Raw genomic sequence first — 19,156 nt, 5'->3', positions numbered from 1 at the left:
TAATGGAACATGATCTTTATTTAATATCCTAATGATTTTTGGTATAAAATCAACAATTTTGACCCATACAATGTATTTTTGGCTATTGCTACAAATATACCCGTGCTACACCCGTGCTACTTAAAGGAGAAGTCCACTTCTAGAACAACAATTTACAAATAATTTACTCACCCCCTTGTCATCGAAGATGTTCATGTCTTTCTGTCTTCAGTCGTAAAGAAATTATGGTTTTTGAGGAAAACATTTCAGGATTTTTCTCCATATAATGGACTTCAATGGTGCCCCGATTTTGAACTTGCAAAATGCAGTTTAAATGCAGCTTCAAAGGGCTCTAAACGATCCCATCCGCGGAAGAAGGGTCTTATCTAGCAAAAAAAATCTGTTGTTTTTATTGAAAAATAAAAATTTGTATACTTTTTAAGCACAAAAGCTTGTGTAGCACTAGCTCTGGGATGCACGTCCACAACGCTAACGTTACGTACTATGGAATCACGTCTAAGTTCATTGTCTGTGTACTCCTGCTCAAAAAGGTAGGATAGGTGAAATACTCCATCTCATTTTCTCCTACGACTTCAGAATCATCCGACATCATTGTACCTTTTTGTTTGTAAACAGCGTTTGAGTTTTCACTTCCACTTCCACTTCCGCTTTTGTGCTTAAAAAGTATACAAATTTTTATTTTTAGAAAAAATGACAGATTGTTTCGCTAGATATGTCCCTTCTTCCACGGATGGGATCGTTTAGAACCCTTTGAAGCTGCATTTAAACTGCATTTTGCAAGTTCAAAATCAGGGCATCATTGAAGTCCATTATATGGAGAAAAATACTGAAATGTTTTCCTCAAAAAACATAATTTGTTTACGACTGAAGACAGAAAGACATAATTTGTAAATAATTTATAAATTGTTGTTCTGGAAGTGGAGTTCTCCTTTAAGACCAGGGTCACATTTGTCTTTGTTTATTAGTTTAAAGTATTACAAATATTTGAATATGTTCTAAATACATATGTCAAAATGATGACCTCGTATGACATTATTTGGTGGGAATAGAAGAGAAGGTCCGGGTCTCTGAGGTCAGATAGAGCAATATCATAATTTTGAAGGGAGACAGACGTCTTTCATCATTTTTTAGATAATAGTCTAAGATTTGTAACATTCATGCAACAAATTATATCGTATTTCTGCCTCTGGGACACAAAGTGCACCCTATTCATGCAAGGTGCCATTTGGCTCGCTGCATATGACCAACACTGTTCCACCTTCCATCAGCACAGAAACACTTTCACTTTCTTTTGATGTTAAAATGTTTGTTGCTTTTTAACGCAATCACCTTGTGTTATTCTATAAGCCCTCAGCTAAAACGGATATGAAAAGCTCTGTCAATCTTTATCTTGTATGTGGGTTACATAAGTGCGCTGGAACATTGATTGCAGAGGATATAGGTCTGTAGCTCTCAGAGCTGTGTCTTTGTTCAGCAGGGAAAATGACAGTGCTTTTTCACCGTGCGTGTGAGTGAGTGTAGAAGGCGTCAGCTGAAAGCGGTAAAAGTGGAGGTGCTGCACTCTAGAACTCTATGGGCTGATAGGGACCCGTTTAAACACATTGATTTCTTTTGTCCCAGATCACAAAAGCGCAACATCTTCACAAACGCTCTTGGAAAATACTGCCGTAATGACTAACAGTCAGGGCAGAGTGCTTGGTCTTTTTTTTGTCTCTTTCATGCCGTCTCTGACTTGAACATTTGTTAATGTCATAAACTCTTTTGTAGTTCTCTTTACCAGGATATCACACTCACAATTCTGCCAAACGTTTGTTGTTATTGACGTCAATCCTGATGCGTCTACCCAGTGTCCTTACATGCCTTATGTGCTATGGTGCAGGGGAAGACTTTCAGGGTGCTGTCTCTCTAATGTTTTTGGCCAAGTCCATTTGTAATCAGATTTCAGTTTTTTTCTGGCACTGAACAAAAGTGAGCTTCTAACTGATGACATATCATTTGCATCATTGCACGCTCCTGGTCACATTTATTATTGTGAAATGTCTCATAGCTGCTTGTCTCCAAATAAATTGCCTTTGGAGAGCAGCCCACATTGTTTTTCTTACATGTTTTGCAATATCTCCGCAGACAAATGCTGTGAAGTACTAAAACAAAAACTTTAGTAGAAGCTGGAATCTTGTTGTCACTTGTTTATAATGGTAATCAGATGCCATTAGTAGTTATAGTGTTACTTAAATGTTTTGCAGATCAGACCCCAAATTCCTTAGGTTTGTACTGAGTGACAGAACCAAATAACAGATTAAAGCAGTGATGTCCAAACTTGCTTCTGTGCTGCAGAGTTTAGCTCCAACCCTAAATAAATCTACTTGAGTTACCTGTGGGAACTTTTTCGCAAGATGTGAAATACGTACCAATAAGTACATATCACTGCAGTTTCCAACTGAAATGAACACTAGAGGCGGTAAAACAGCAAGCGCTTGTAATCGTTTTCGAGTTATGATTACAGCTCCATATGTTTCACTTTCCAGATGTAACAAGTTTGCTCAGTAGCTCAGCACGGAATTGGACGCAGAATCCCTGGGTACGAATCCTGTGAAAAACATGACTCATGATTAGGGTTGGGTATCGATTAATTTTTTATTGACTTTTTTCTGTTAATGGAATCGAAACTAGGAATCATTAAGAATCAGAATCAGAAACAATAAAATTCAAAGGATACCCAACCCTAATAATAACGAAAGAGCTGAAAGATGAGAGATCGAAAAGAAAGCCAAAACGGCATGCTCACAATTGTGTTTTTACATCACATTTGCTTTTGTTTATTCTGTCGAGTAGGTTTAGGTGTAGTGAAATGGTATGCTATTTTTAAAAGATCACAGAGCATTGCAGTTATAGTGCCACTCAATGGACATTTCAAGTCAGAATTGCTGTGACACGTACAAAACCAACGTCACATAAAATACCGTATGTACATTCATCTGTTCTGGGGAAAAAAGCAAACACTCTTTTAGCGCCACTCGTGTCTTGCGAAAAATTTCCCACAGGTATGTTTTCGTCATGAGATCAGGTTGAAATAAATCCACCTGAACTAGTTAATTAAGATATTCTGGACCTCTATTTGAAACATGGGATGTGTTCTATTTTGCTTTTAGACAACATACTTTGTGTGTCATATGCAATAGACAATCAGCCAACTACTAGAGTAGAGTAGATGCGTTTACTCTCTGATAAGTCTCGGTCTTGTTCTACAAATCGCCATCATTTACCATGGATTTATTGAAGAAACACCTACTGCACCATAGTATTATGGCAGAAATGTGGGATATTCATATTGAAATGTATTATATTATTAATGTAGACATGTATTAAAGGGGTCCTGTTATGCTCTTTTACAAAGTCTTGATTTTGTTTTGGGGGTGTACTAGAACATGCTTTCATGCTTGGTGGTTTGAAAAACGCAGTGTTTTTAACATAATTTACATTATTACAATACATTTCTCCCAGCCTGGCACAAATGGCTCTATTAGTTCCGGGTTTAATGAAGGCCCACCTTCCGAAAAACGAAATGTGTTGTGATTGGTTAGCTGTCCCACTGCGTTGCAATTGGCGAACAGCTTAGATGGTATTTTAGTACTGCCATGCCCCTTGTCGAAGAAGCAAGTTCCATGTACAACTTTTAGCAAGCTAGATTACACCGCAAACTGTGCTGAAAATACGAGTCATAAAAGTCAGGCAATACAAAAAGTTTAATATCACTCATTAGAACAAGCAGAAACTAAGAAAATAATTTTTCATTAATATGTTTATTGTTGAGGAAAAATGACTGGAAAACTAAAAAAATATTAACTGTAAAGAGTAATTTAAAATCACCATTAACTTTCACTTAGGAGAAAAAAATCTGCCTTTAAACTTGAAAGAAATAAAAATGTGAAATTTATTGTGATAATTATCGATATTGAGTGATATGAAAAATTTGATTGTGATAATTTGGCCATATCGCCCAGCTCTATTTGGACCCCAAAGAACATTTTTCAAAACATCATCTTTTGAGTTCCACAGAAGTCATACATGTTTGTAATGAGGATTGTATTTGTATATGCATCGCATGTATTGTTGATGCTTGTGTCATGGTGGTGTTCTCTTCTTAGAATTCCACCTGTCAGTAGATAAGATTGTAATGCTAAGCATCATTAGACTGTAATGCTTATAATTCTAATCTGCCTGACTGGTGTATGTGATAAGCCAGGGTGGACTACGAGTTCTCACCTATCAGGCCGGTGTACGCAACAAGGCAGGCTCCGTAATTTTCTTGCTGGCAGCCGCTGGTAGTAAGCTCGGAGGGTTGGCAGTCATGCTGGAACTGAGCCCAGCGAGACCTGAGGGAACCACAACAGCACATCCATCATGCAGCCAGTCAGCAAACCCTCAGAAACACACATTCCCACAAACACTTTCCTCTATGTTACCTTGCGTTATACGTGTAGAGGGGCTACATACTCTGTTCTGTTTTGTTCTCTTCTGTTCTGTTTAGAAAGCTTTACACCAACACACCCCACTCCATTCTTAGTCATTTTCTACATATACTCTGCACAGTCCTGATCCATTCGTTCTGTGCTCATTTTAATCAGAGACATGACTGCAATTCAGAATTCTGGAGAACTGCCAGATACTCATCTGACGGAAACTCAGCAGACAGCGGCCATTTACATGCCGCTCACATTCTGCCAGTCCTCTGGTGACCAATCAATCATTTAACCAGGTCAGTCTCAGAGGAATTACCCACATTCCCTGCTGATTTCTTATGCTAACTGGCTGTTGTGGCCATAAGTGATCTCCTCTTGTGTAATGCGCTATGTCAGCAGAGTGTTTGCTTGGCGTGTGAAAGCGTGAGGGTTGATCGATGGCAGAGACCGATGAAGGCCTTTGTGTTTGTGATGTAAAAAAGAGGGAGGCTCAAATATGACCACTCAAACTCAGCTCTACTGAGAACCTTGTAGAGTGACTGCAGCTGTCAGATTCATTGTGGGACTCCATGTGTTTGTTGGATCTGTGTCTCTCTGTTTGTCTGCAGTAAACAGATAAAGTAACAGGGAGAATAAATTATTCCTATACTTTTATTACATTTATGATGTGTCTTCTGTCTATATATTTTGGGCATTTTAAAATCTGTTGACAGCAATTCATTATGCTCTGCATTCTATATATCATAAATTGTCATCTTCTTGGCCAATTTTAATGTATACTACAAATCAAAAGTTTGGGAGTCAGTAAGTTTTGTTTGTTTGTTTGAAATTGCTTTTACTCTGCAAAAACACATTATATTTTTAAAATGAATGCAGAAAAAAATATTTCACAGTTTCCTCACAAATATTGAACTGAAATATGTTTTTCAACATTTCTAACTGTAATAATAATGAGAAAAGTTTCTTGAGCACCAAATCTGAATGATTTCTGAAGGACTAAAGAAATGGCTGCAGAAACTTCAGCGTTGACATTGCAGGAGTAAATTATATTTTTAAATACAGTTAAGGTCAAAAGTTTACATACACCTGGCAGAATCTGAAAAATGTTAATTGTTGTACCAAAATAAGAGGGATCATACGGATGGCATGTTATTTTTTATTTAGTACTGACCTGAATAAGATAATCCACAAGAGAAAATAACAGTTGAATTTAAAAATGACTACATTCAAAAGTTTACATGCGCTTGATTCTTAATACTGTGTTGTTACCTGAATGATCCACAGCTGTGTTTTTTTTCTGTTTACTGATAGTTGTTCATGAGTCCCTTTTTTGTCCTAAACAGTTAAACTGCCCGCTATTCTTCAGAAAAATCTTTCAGGTCCCACAGATTCTTTGGTTTTTCAGTATTTTTGTGTTTTGACACTTTGAATTTAAAGATCAGGGTAAATTTAACTTATTTTGTCTTCTGGGAAACATGTAAGTATCCTCTGTAGCTTCTGAAGGGCAGTACAAAAATATGATATTTAGGCAAAATAAGGAAAATGTACACATCTTCATTCTGTTCAAAAGTTTACACCCCTTGACTCTTAGTGCATCGTTTTTCTTTCTGGAGCATCAGTGAGTGTTTGAACCTTCTGTAATAGATGCATATGAGTCCCTCAGTTGTCCTCAGTGTGAAAAGTTGGATCTCAAAATCATGCAGGCATTGTTGGAATGAGTTCAAATACACAAAAATGCTAAAAAAACAAACAAACAAACAAACAAAAACAAATAATTTGTGGGACCTGAAGGATTTTTCTAAACTCAACTATTATTTTTCTTATGTGGACCATATGTAAATGTCTTTTAAGTGAAATATTTTATTCAGGTCAGTACTAAATAAAAAATAACATACATTTTGTATGATCTTCTTATTTTGGTAAAATAATAAACATTTTGCAGATTCTGCAAGGTGTATGTAAACTTTTGACTTCAACTGTATATTGTAATTTATCGACACCATATTTTCAAATGAATGTAGCTTTTGTGAGCATAAAATACTTCTTTCACAAAAACAAATCTTAATGAACCCAAACTTCAGAACGGTGGTGTCAACAGGTTTGTAATAAGCCTTATTTTGCAAGTTAAAGCCATCATGTTTAGTAGCCATTCGAAAAACAGCACATCCAGTTTAATGGTACAAACATTTCAATGGAAGTCTATCATTCCCTTAAGTCCTGTTGTTTGTTATCAGCTCAGCAACACAAGAGTGCGCATTAATTATGGTTAATAGGACAGAACACCTGCGATACATTAGCCAAGAACACTTGAACAAATTATGTTTTTGACCTTAATGTAGCGCACTGCAACAAAAAAAAGTTGCCAGTAAAAACTGGTTGATTTCATTAATAAACTGATTTAATATAGAAATATTGTATGGCTTAATACATAATGCAAATTATGTCTCTTATGTAGTAGAAAACCCATTAAAGTCTTAATACCTGAGATTTTCGTTTTTAGGCTACTGATACGACTGGATATGAGATTACATCTTTTTAAACACAACTAACCTTTTCTTTTCTTCAGGTTTAAACGTTTTTTTTAACGGAATAAAATGATTTCGTGCACCTTTATATATAACTACCTATAGAGCATGGAGCTTCAATCTTCAGGCCCTTCAAAAGGACTTGATTGTATTTATACCAGTCGTTTTCACACACAATACCCACTTGCACACATAGTCGGCCTCACAAACTCGAAGTTGTGCCAGGCAATTGGGTTTTTCCCTTTCTTCATATGAGCACGCAGGCACAATGGTCTGGCGCCGTCGCTCTGCACATGCCGTGTCGGAGCACGGACAGAAGAGCAGCTCGTGCGTGTAGTCGGGCGGCACACGGTCGAAGAACTTTCTCAGTGCTTTGTTGCAGCGCGCTCGGTTGCAGGGGCCGGCTCTCGCTGATGGGGCGATGCACGCCGACACGTACTCTGTGCGTAGTTTCTGACATGTCTCATCGACATTACAGGCCTTAGCGGCATCCAAACAACGGTTCACTGTTGTCATGCCCACCTCAGACTCTGAAAGGAAGCAGAGAGAAGCAGTCTTGTGATTTCAGGGTGTGAAGAGATTAGCATGTTAGTTACACTGGCCTACTTTGGAGAGCAAACAAAAAGGTAGTTGGAGCGACTGCAGTCGCTGTCCAGTGCTGAAACAGAAGCCTGTATTCAAGATAACACAGAATACCAAACCACAACTGCAAAATGTGCAAAACTTACCAACCAACATAACATTCTTTGTACCCAAAGCCAAAATAATGCAATGCACCAACCCCATCTCACAAGCAAATATAACTATTTTGCAAGGTGGCAATTTTGTATAAATTTGTATTAAGAGTATGTTTGTATGAAAATGTTTGTTCTTCATTTCCATCTCCTATAACCATCAGTGGGGCATAAGCAGATTGCCCCTTATTCCTTAGTTACTTTCCTTCCTTTCTTTTGCTTGCTTTCTTCATTTTTCTCTGCTTTCTTTTTCTTTATTTCCATCCCTCCCTTCTCCCTACCTTGCTTCTTGCCTTCCGTTCTTTGCTTGATTCTTTCCTTTGCTTACTTTTCTTTGCTTCATTCCTTCCTTTATACCTTCCTTCTTTCTTTCCTTCCTTTCTTTCTTTCTTTGCTTCCTTCCTTTCTTCTTTTCCAACTTTCTTTTTCCCTTATTTTCCATTACCTAACCTAAACATCAATGGGACATAACCAGATTGTTCTTCCTTCCTTTCTTTACTTGCTAACTTCCTTTCTGTTTCCTTCCTACTATTTCTTCTCTTTCTTTCCTCCTGTGCTTCTTCCTTTATTGCTTCTACTGATTCTTTCTTTGCTTCCTTCCTTAGCTTTCTTCTTTCTTGTCCCTTTCTATTCTATTTTCTAAACTTAACCATCAATGGGGCTTCTCTCCTCTTTCTTTCTTTCTTTCTTTCTTTCTTTCTTCCTTTCTTTTTTTTTGCTATATTACTTTTCTTCTCTTCTTCGCTTCCTTTTTTCTGTCTTTCTTTGCTCCCTACCTTCTTTTCCCCTTTCCTTCCATTTCCTAAATTCAATGGGGCTTCTTTCGTTCGTTCTTTCTTTTTATTCTTTCTTTCTTTGCTTCTCTTCTTTGCTTCATTTTTTCCTGTTTCTTTGCTTCCTTCCTTGTTTTCTTTTTCTTTCCTTCTTTTCTTCCTTCTTTCTTTTCCCTTTCTATTCTATTTCCTAAACTTAAATTTTTTCTTTCTTTCTTTGCTTCATTACTTTACTGCTTTTCTTTGCTTCCTTTTTTCCTTTCTCTCTTTGCTTCCTTCCTTGTTTTTCTTTCAGTCCTTCTTTCTTTTCCCTTTCTATCCCATTTCGTAAACGTAACTTTCTTTCTTTCTTTTTTTCTTTCTTTGCTTCATCAATTTGCTGCTCTTCTTCGCTTCCTTTTTTCCCTGTCTTTCTTTGCTTCCTTGTTTTTATTTCCTTCCTTTTTTCTTTTCCCCTTCTCTTTCATTTCCTGAACTTAACCATCCATGGGGCTTTTTCTTTCTTTCTTTCTTTCTTTCTTTCTTTCTTTCTTTCTTTCTTTCTTTCTTTCTATCTTTGCTTAATTACTTGCTTCTCTTCTTTGCTTTCTTTTTCCTGTCTTTCTTTGCTTCTTTCCTTGTTTTTTCCCTTCCTTTTATTCTTTTCCTTTTCTATTCCATTTCCTAAACTTAACCATCAATGGGGCTTCTTTCTTTCTTTCTTTGGTTCTTTCTTTTGTTTCTCTTCTTCACTTCCTTTTTTTCCCCCTGTCTTTCTTTGCTTTCTTCCGTGTTTTCCTTTCCTTACTTCTTTCTTTTGCCCTTCTAGCCCATTTCCTAAACTTAACCCTCAATGGGGCACAAGCAGATTGTATGAAAACCTACAAATGAGATTGTACTAATTAGCGACTAATTTGTCAAAATAGTTATGAATTGCAATGAGAGTATATTAAATGCACTTACAGAAGCCCTCCAATTTAATAACCAATGTAATCTATTATATCGCCTAAACATTGGGCCAAGGGAAGATAAGAATGTTGTGAATTTTCAGAACGGCCTTGTTCAACTGTCAAAGCGGCATGAGTTTTTGGAGGTGTGAGCTTGCTCATTGTCCTAATGAGGATTGAGGTTCATATACAACGTTTTTTTCTCTCATGTCCTAACGAAGGGTTGAGTTGGTCTGCTCTAAGAGGATGTGAGTCTGGGTGGCCCGTGTGCGCTGCTAATGAATAGAGCATGAGTGAGAATGAAAGTTGAATGAGTCTGGTCTCTATCACAGAGCAGGTCCCAGCTGAGACTGGCTGCTGCTGCCGCTGCTGCTTCATTTTTCATATCAGACTAATGTGGGCCGCAGAGAGCCTGCCAGCATTATACTGCCACAGAGCTAGCTTTATCTCTCTCTCTCTCTTTCTCTTCCCCCATGAGCCGTGGACTTTTTTAACCACTGCCCTCTGCATTGTCATCTTTTTTTTCTTCTTCACCTCTAGATCTTTTAACATGCCCTATTTATCTTTTCTATTCATCCATCCATCCATTGTTCTTTTCTTCAAATCCTCAGTTTCCTTTCCTTTTCTCCCCCTCATTTCTTCTTTCCCATCTTTCTTTTCACCTTTTTAAATTCATCTTTCTATCCCCCTTCCTTGCTTTTTCTTTCCTCTTTTCATCCTTCCTTCTGTCCTTTATTTCATAATTTACTTTCTATTGTTTCTTAAATTCCTTCATTTTCTTGCTTTTTTCCTTTTCTTTATTTCTTTTCTTCCCATTATTTATTTTCTCCTTAATTATTTCCATCATCCCTCTAATCATGCTTTCTTCTTTCTTCCTTCTTTTGCCTCCTTATTCTTCACTTCCCTCCCACCTTCCTTCCTTCACTTGTGTCCTTCCTTTCATCCATTTTTCCTTCATTTCTGTGCATGCTTGTTTCCTTTCTTGTTTTTCATTCCTTTCTTCTTTCCTTCTTCTTTTCCACTTCATTTTCATTCTTCTGTCCCTTATTCCACGCTTGTTTCTCTTCTTCAGTTGTTTTTTTCTTGGCTGTCTTTCATATATTTTAGTTCTTTCATTCTTTGCTCCCTTACATACATATTTTAAATATTTCTTTCTTCCTGGCATTCATTCCTTTATTTTTTTCTTTCATATTCAAGGGATTTTGCTCAAAATCCGTTTGGGTGAGATTACTTTCTCATCCATCATTAAGGGGTTTTGCGAGCTTGTGATCAATACTGAGCCAATATTCTGGACCCTAGTGCTCATTATATTGCTGTATACACAGATTCTAGCTGTAAGTACATCAGAGTTTGTTGGGGCCGATCAAACTATTACACACATACACTCACACTCACGAATATAATATATATATATATATATATATATATATACAATGAAATATGTATCTTTCAATGAAAATCTATGTCTTTTAAGGTTAATAATATTTATCCAGTAAAATGCATTAAAAGCCACATGAATGAGATATGTTATAGAGATAATAAAGACAAAAACAAACAGAGAAAAGGAAAAAATAAAAAACAAAAGTACCTGTTTGGATAAGTGGACCTTTTAATTTAAGTCTGTAATACTGGCAGAACAAACTGTTACAAGGTCATTATAATGTTAAGAATGTTTTAATGAATTTCTCGCATTTCCCCCAGTTTCTTTGTCTTTTTACTACAGTATGATTATTTCTACGTGTCTATCTCTCCCCCTTCTCTCCCCCCTCCCCTTTTTAATTTCTACACTTTTGTTTGATCTTTGTTGTCTCTACCGAGCCAGCTTGTTAAATGCTCGCAGTGTTTGAGAGTTGAGAGCAGCCATCATTAAAAGTCACGCATGAATGACCGACATTACTTTCATTACTTTGAGGAAATCGTTCTCTGTCCTATCCCCAAGAGTTTAAATGTTATTTTATGCGCGTCTGCTTGGACTCAAGTGTGTCTATGAGTGTGTGTGTGCACGCAAGAGAGATGATGAGTAAATGGATCATTATGTGCTGCCCTCGGGGTCCATAAAATTCAGCTCATGCCTTAAGCACCCCATAAACTGAGGCTGACAAACTGACAGTTTTAGTCGTGTGGCTCCTCCAAAAATAAGTTTCTAAACTTGGTACGGTGCTATTTTGAGTGAATGTAATGAGATGGGAGCGAGATGAGAAAATGATGAGCAAAAAGCCTTGATTAGAAAACGAAATTCTGAGATAAATCATCCGACCGTTGAGGCTTTGTTAGGTCCGTCTGAGAGCCTCTGGCCCACAGCGAAGTGTTTGTTCAGCTCCTGACAGGTCCCTAATGCACGCCTCATTTTGTAGGAAACGCAGTTTGTCATCAACGGTGCAGATGAACGCCAACTACGCTATATCCAAGTACATAAAACAAAGCACTCGTGTTTTGCTGTTGTAAGCTATTAAGCTCTGCCCTATTAATAACTCTTCACTGCTAATGCTTGGCATAGAAGTGACAAAACACATCGTGATCAGTTCCAAATATCAATTCCAACACCATAGCAGATAATCGGCATAGTGCGTCTGTGCGAATCACTGACCTGCAGCGATGGAGGCCAGGCGAACATAATCAAAGCCCCGCTCGACAGGCTCATAGGGGTAATTCTCCACCAGGCTCAGCCCTGTAAACGCACACACAAACAGGGTTTTTCGTGGCTATGGTAACAGAGTATTTTGTGTCAGTGAATTAATGAGAGTGTCACAGGTAAAAGTTCAGTTTGAAGTAATGCTTCTATAATGCTAAACTGGTTAGCATATTAAAAACGCAGCGTCTAATTAGCATCCATTGAAGTGGTTTCCGGGGACCGCGTAGGTGTGGGTATTAGAACTCGTAATTGCATCATTGTGCGAGCGAGTGCTTTGTATGTGACAATGAAAAAATTATGAATATGGATTTGCTCACCGTGCAGCACGGACTGCTTCAGGCTCCAGTAGATGCTAAGACAGTTTTTCTCTCTCTTCATACCCCGTTTGCACTGGCATCGGTGCAGGGGGCTGGACAGCAGGGCCGTCACGGCGTTCTCGCAGTGGTTGCGCGCCCCCGGACCCAGCTTCACGCTTCCACCGCCTGCGACACACTGTCGCAGCGTTCTCAAGCGCGGGCTGCACGCCTCGTCGCTGGAGCACGAATCCCCCGCAGTCAGACAGTCCCACCGGCCCCCGGACACCAGCCGCGGCACCCCTGCACAGAGCACACAGTACGGTGTCAGTAACACTTGACAATAAGGTCCCATTAGTTAACATTAGTTAATGCATTAAAAGAGAAGTTGCAACCTCTTTACTCTATAGATATTTTGAAGAATGTTAGTAACCAAACAGTTGATGGTAGCCACTCACCTCCATACTATGAAAGTCAGTGGCTACATTCTTCAAAATATCTTGTGTTTACAGAGAAAGAAACTCATACAGGTTTGAAACAAGTGGAGGGTGAGTAAAAAAGACAGAATTTTTATTTTTGGCTGAACTATCCCTTTAACTGATATTATTACACAGCTCTCTTAAAGGGATAGTTCACCCAAAAATTAAAACTACCCACTGATCTGTAATAGAGAACTGGATTGCTCATGACGTCATAAAAGTGAAGCCACCGCGCCGCCATATTAGTATTCCCTAGTATTCGCATACATTCTTTTGAATTAATAGGAAATTATACGATTTTAATGAGAAACCATCACATAACAAGTCAGCGTTTCTATATCCAAAGTCTCACTGTACATTTTCCCAATGCAAACATCCTAAGCATGTAAACGGATATTTGTTTAATGTTGGGAATTTCCTCTGCTTATTAAAAACGTACCTTCATATAGCCTACATTACAGTCAGGTACATCATGTTCAACATATGTTTACAAATGACAAAGTGCTCATTCAGAAATCTGAATGAAGATTTATGCTTTGTACCTTAATTCGCCTTGTACAATTATTCACTGTTTATGTAATTTTGTTATAGTGTTTTTATTTGTACAGTAGGCTAACTGCATGTTTCTTAACAGTAACAGTATTAATGTTCAAGTAGGCAATGATTTGTTTGTTAAATTAATAATTAATTTAACATATATACGTAATATTTTACTCACATGAAAAATTATTTCCTGCATAATTAGGTAGGCCTACAAAAAGAGTATTTTGTGTTGGGTCAATTACCTGTGTCTGCAAGTGCGCAGCTGACACACCCACCTAAACGATTTCAATATATCGCTTATCCTGTCTGAAAAGACCATAAACATTCCAGATAACATCTTAAGTAAAAATTAATGTACATACACATATTCTAAAAACTAATCCCATGTGAACAATATGCATTTTAGGTCAGTGATTTGCAATGTAAGTCAATTGGTAGGTAATAGTAAGATGGCGGATCAAACTGTTCTGGTGGCTTCACTGCCTAAAGGCAGTTTAGAACACAGTGAGCAATCCAGTCATTATATAGATCTGTGAAATTACCCCATGATTTACTCACCCTCAAGCCATTCTAGGTGTATACAACTTTCTTCTTTCAGATGAATACAATCAGAGTTTTATTAAAAAATGTCCTGGCTCTTCTAAGCTTTATAATGGCAGTGAATGGGTGTTGAGATTTTGAAGCCCAAAAAAGTGCATCCATTCATCATAAAAAACACTCCACATGGCTCCAGGGGGTGAATAAAGTTCTTCTGAAGCAAAGTGATGCATTTGGATAAGAAAAATATTCATATTTAAAACTTCATAAACCGCAATCTCTAGCTTCCACTAACCGTCATTCACAAGAGAGTTTCGTTCCAGCGGATGACGTACAGTAGGATGTAGAAGAACGCAGTGACAAACTCAGAAGCATAGAGAAGAGAGCAAAACAAAACAATGGTCACAAATTAGAAGTACAAAACAAAGATTTGTAAAGAAAAATTATGGAAGATTTTTGATATAAGCCAAGAGGTTTTCCTTTATTTGGTTATAAATTTGGTTCTTTCGAGACTAGAATATTCTTCCCAGAGCTTATGCTACGCCTACATCTTTCGTCATCAACTTAAACGCCAATCTCTCGTGAACGCACATACACAGTTAGCGGAAGTAGAGATTACGGTTTTAAATATGGATATTTTTCTCCTTTATTCACTCACCGGAGCTGTATGGAGCACTAATTATGATGGATGGATGGATGTACTTTTTTGGTCTTCAAAATCTCAAGCACCATTCACTGCCATAATATTATAAAGCTTATAATAACCCATGTTATGTTTCAACTCAAATCAACATTTCACATCCACATAATTATTTAATTGGTGAAAAGCCATGTAATAAGTGTTATGACTGTACATTCATCACTTCATCACATGCTTTTGAACTTGTCTCAAAGCTGCTTGTTTCATTTATTTACATGTGGCATTTACATAATATAAGGAGGATAATGTACATCCAGCTGATTGTTATTGTAAAATAAACCACTTCAGAGTCATTCAAGATCCCTCGGTTTCCACTGGGGTTCAGATTACCCTGTTGGGGGTTTTTCTGCGATAACATACATTATCCCTTACTCACTTAAAAGTATTTATGAATCATTGTTAACACCTGTTCACTGCTAGGTCATGTTAGCTCATGTGTGTTAAATTAGTAGATGCATTTTTGGATTTTAATAACCTACCAGTAAATGTTAAAATTAACATTAACTAAGACTATTAAATGATTTAAGGGTTTTTTATATTGTTAGTTCATGAAAACTAATGAAAACAAATTGAAATTTATTGTAAAGAGTTACCAATTTGTCATTCATTATAAACTATTATACAACATGTATTGCTGTAAACGAAAAGCAATATTAAGACTTCTGTATGTGGGCAACTAAAGGAATAATTTACATGTCTTAACCTTTGCCAACCTCATTCACTTTCCCTGCCTTTTTACAGTCACGCCACTTGTTTTCAAGAGATCAGCGAGCAGCAAAGTGTGGAAGAATGAAGGACGAACAACCTGAGTGCCAGAGTTGTACATCAAAGGACAGTTTCAACCTTCCCGAAAATTACCTGTATAATCACATGCAACAAAGCAAAACAAAAATGTTCCCTTTACTGAAATAAAAAAAAAGAAAATACTCCCATTTAAACCAGAAGTCAATAGCAGAGAATGTTTTCCGAAAGTCTGATTTCCCATTATGCACTGCTGTTTTATCTCAAGGGCAATAATTGCATCTCAACATCTGTTTAGCTGAAACACCCATGTAAATAACTTCAGCAGGTAAAAAATATTGTCAACAGCTGTCTATAAATTTCCCAATACAGTGCACATACAAGCTCATAGTGTTTGTTTAGCTTGTTCGATATATGCAGTAAATATCTTCTATTGCTGTTTACATAATGAGATCTTAAATACCATGATCTCAGCACTGTTTGAAGGAGCTGAATGCAATAACGGTCTCAGCCTCAGACGGCCCACCCACACACTGCCCACCGTCTGTCCCCTGACCATCTGATGCACACAGAACTGGCAAGCATATTTGAAAAGTTTGGGTTTTTCTACACCGGTCTATGATTGAACATGCCCCAGGAGCTGCTGATACAGTTCTCAGCCGTCTTTGAGTCTGTTCTGTGTACCGCCGTAACTATCTGGTTTGGTTCAGCTACCAAATTGGACAGAAGGAAACTGCAATGGACTGTCAGGACTCCTGAGAAGATTATTGGTGCTCCACTGCTCACCCTCCAAGACCTGTACATCTCCAGAGTGAAGAAACTGGCAGGAGAAATCACTTCAGACTGCACTCAGGCCACTGCCTCTTTGAACTGTCGCTACAGAGAACTGAGCACTAGAACATCCAAGCAGAAGTTTTTTTTTTTCCCTCAGGCCATCTACCTCATGAACAATTAAAACTGCCTCATGGGTGTCTCCATAGTGCTGTATTTCTATTGTGGACAACATGACAATTCAACTCACATATTTATTCAGCTGCACATACATATTCTATACATGTACGTACGTACGTACGTGCAATTTAACATACTTTAAAAAGAGTAATTATTATGGAAATATTATACTTTAAAAGAATATATTTAAGTGCCAACTGAATGTAATGTTTTCAGACACTTAATTGCAATTAAATGAAAATGTATTATAGTTTAAATCAAGGGAAGCCAACCCTGCTCCTGGAGAGCTACTGTACGTCCTGCGGAGTTCAGCTCCAGCCCCAATCAAACACACCTGAACCTGCTAATCAAGATGTTCAGGGTCACTTAAAAATTATGGGTAGGTCAATTGAAACAAGGCTGGAACTAAAGTCTGCAGGAGGCAGGAGGTAGCTCTCCAAGACCAGGGTTGGCTACCCTTGATTTAAATTTATATTAAATGCAATTAGTTGAACTATGTCATTTCATAATTATTTATATTGTCACTGAAATATGGTTAAAGTATATGCTAATTGTGAAAACTGAAATATACTTTAATGCCATTTGTATTGAACATTGTATCATGTATTAAATGTATTTATAAATGTAAATTTGTTATGAAGTTGCAATTTAGTCATTTTTTCCCATAATGTATTACTTATAAAGTAATATCAATTAATACTACACTTCAAATTACAGAGGGTTTGCACTTACGTCATGATGTGGTCAATTACCCGGATACGCAGCCATTTGGAGATACTCCCATGTAAACAACAGCACTGATTGTATGGCTAATGTAGTACTGAATACTTTGTTCCGCTAACTAATGCTGTCTAAACCAAGGCAAAAATGTGTGCAAGTTGCTAAATCATATAGACAAGGACTTAAAGAGCAGTAAAGAGCACAATATTTTGACAAACTAACGTTAATAGGTGGTAAAGATACCTATGAGCAGTGTTAATTAAGATATTAGCCTAATTTTTTACCTACCTGACTGGAAATGATACACAAATATGAAAGTTGTCAAGACTGTTCTTGCCCTGGAAATTCTGGTTCAGTTTGGCCAACCACAAACGCCTTTTGTTCCTCAGACAGTTTTTCCTCTCTTTTCCCTTGATTTGTTATAACTTTTGACAGTCTGTAGTACTCCAAATGTTTTTTCTGCTCCTACAGATTAGTACAGACCAAAACATGACAATAACTGACCATTTTCAGCAGCAATAATCCGCAAAATATGCGAGTTTCGTTCGGTTCTGTGGTATTGTTTATGTTCAGCGCCGTCAATATGTCAGACTGATGACGCAACATGAAAACACTCTATAATCAGGTACTTTACATGTGCTTTAGTATCTAAGTAACACATCAAAATAAAATGTACTTATATAAAACTTGATAAAAAAAAATAATAAAACCTAATTATTTACAGATTATACTGTAAAGTTAATCTTAGCTGTCCATTTTTTTCTCCCAAAATGTAATATCAAAGAGGTAGGAAAACCCCGTGAAACGAGCAGACTTCTTTACGGCTGTAACGGGTATGGCTTTGCACTGTACGACAGTGAATTTCACTCACTTAACTGTAGGGGGCTTCAAAGTATAAATATACAAAACTACATACAGCTGCTTTAAAGTGCACTTACCTGTGTGTTAAGAAACGTATTAATGAAAGTGTACCCTCTTTAAGCAAACTTAAGAGGGGGGTTATTTCATTACAAATGCATATGCAATTCAATTACACACACTTAGCGTAGAATAGTCTTTTTATTGTCGTATAATGTTACTGATACTCTATTTACTTTATTTTCCTTGTAGTTTTTCTGTTTCTGTCACCGAGAGACAAGATGAGACAAGAAGAGAAGAGACTTGACATGATGAGAGGAGACAGGACGTGATGAGATGTGACAAGACAAGAAAAGACGGTGGAAGAGAAGAGATGAGACGGGAGGAGAGAAGAGACAAGATGAGAAAAGACGAGATGAGACGATCTGTGCGAGAACCTTGCACATCATCTAAGATAAATTCCTAAATGAAGTGAAGTGTGTCGCCACAATAACTAATCTCATTGTGCCTAAAAAGAGACTAATCCACTGTGGAAGATGAACCTGCTCAATGGATTATGTGATAATCAGATTATTTTTTCATGAAATATTGTACGGGAATGGTTGAAGACTGACAAGCAGCCATTCTGAGAACCTTGCCGCAGTACAGCTGCTACATCAAAGCAGCGGTGCCCAAAGCAATTATGGGAAATCATCTAGTTTGTCACTCACATTGGTTCCAATACTTTACACCTCCCATCAGTGTGCTAAAATTAAACACCCACACACTTCAACTGAAGAATACCTACATGGACACACACAGATAAAAGACACAAATGCTGCCATAGAGATGGGGTGAGAGGCATTAACATCTGGTAATTAAGTTGATTAACTATAACAATAAAGAGTCTATATGTGTGTGTGTGTGAGAGAGGAAGTCTTTCGGCTAGAGGTTGAGAGGACGACCAGTGCTCTCAGATCTTACACCCTTGGGTAAGAAACTCACACAGCTCTCGCACACTTCTTCACAATTAGACCTGCATAGAAACCTTGTCGGCACAGAGATGTGCTAATGGGGTATGCGAGCGGGTGTGTGTGAGAGAGAGAGAAAGGGAGCGCTGTCCCCTAGAGAGATACGGATCTACAATCCTCAGAGATGCCATCACAGTGAACCTCTGTGTCACTCAGCATTTACCAAGCAGCGTACTCTCCTAATCCTAATACACTGATAGTGTGCTTACCTCTGTCACACAGTCGCCCCGTACTATTGTGTGTCACCCTTTATGTCCTCGATGTCCATCGGCAA

The 19,156-nt window shown here is 37.7% G+C and overlaps 1 protein-coding gene across 2 annotated transcripts in view; it reads right to left on the bottom strand.

Annotated features, from left to right (window-relative positions):
- The window catches only part of gfra4a (GDNF family receptor alpha 4a), a 131,461-nt gene that overhangs the window by 20,346 nt on the left and 91,959 nt on the right, over positions 1-19,156 (bottom strand). For both annotated transcript variants that reach the window (XM_051125955.1, XM_051125956.1), the window contains 4 exons: positions 12,368-12,646; positions 12,006-12,086; positions 7,170-7,515; positions 4,264-4,373 (listed from right to left, as the gene is read on the bottom strand). In XM_051125955.1, coding sequence (XP_050981912.1) covers positions 4,264-4,373; positions 7,170-7,515; positions 12,006-12,086; positions 12,368-12,646 — 816 coding nt within the window. The remainder of the gene's footprint in view (positions 1-4,263; positions 4,374-7,169; positions 7,516-12,005; positions 12,087-12,367; positions 12,647-19,156) is intronic.

Source organism: Labeo rohita, chromosome 13, assembly GCF_022985175.1.
Source record: "Labeo rohita strain BAU-BD-2019 chromosome 13, IGBB_LRoh.1.0, whole genome shotgun sequence".
Classification (NCBI taxonomy): domain Eukaryota; kingdom Metazoa; phylum Chordata; class Actinopteri; order Cypriniformes; family Cyprinidae; genus Labeo; species Labeo rohita.
The sequence above is the reverse complement of the archived record's forward strand: the minus strand, read 5'-3'. Positions and strand labels throughout refer to the sequence as shown.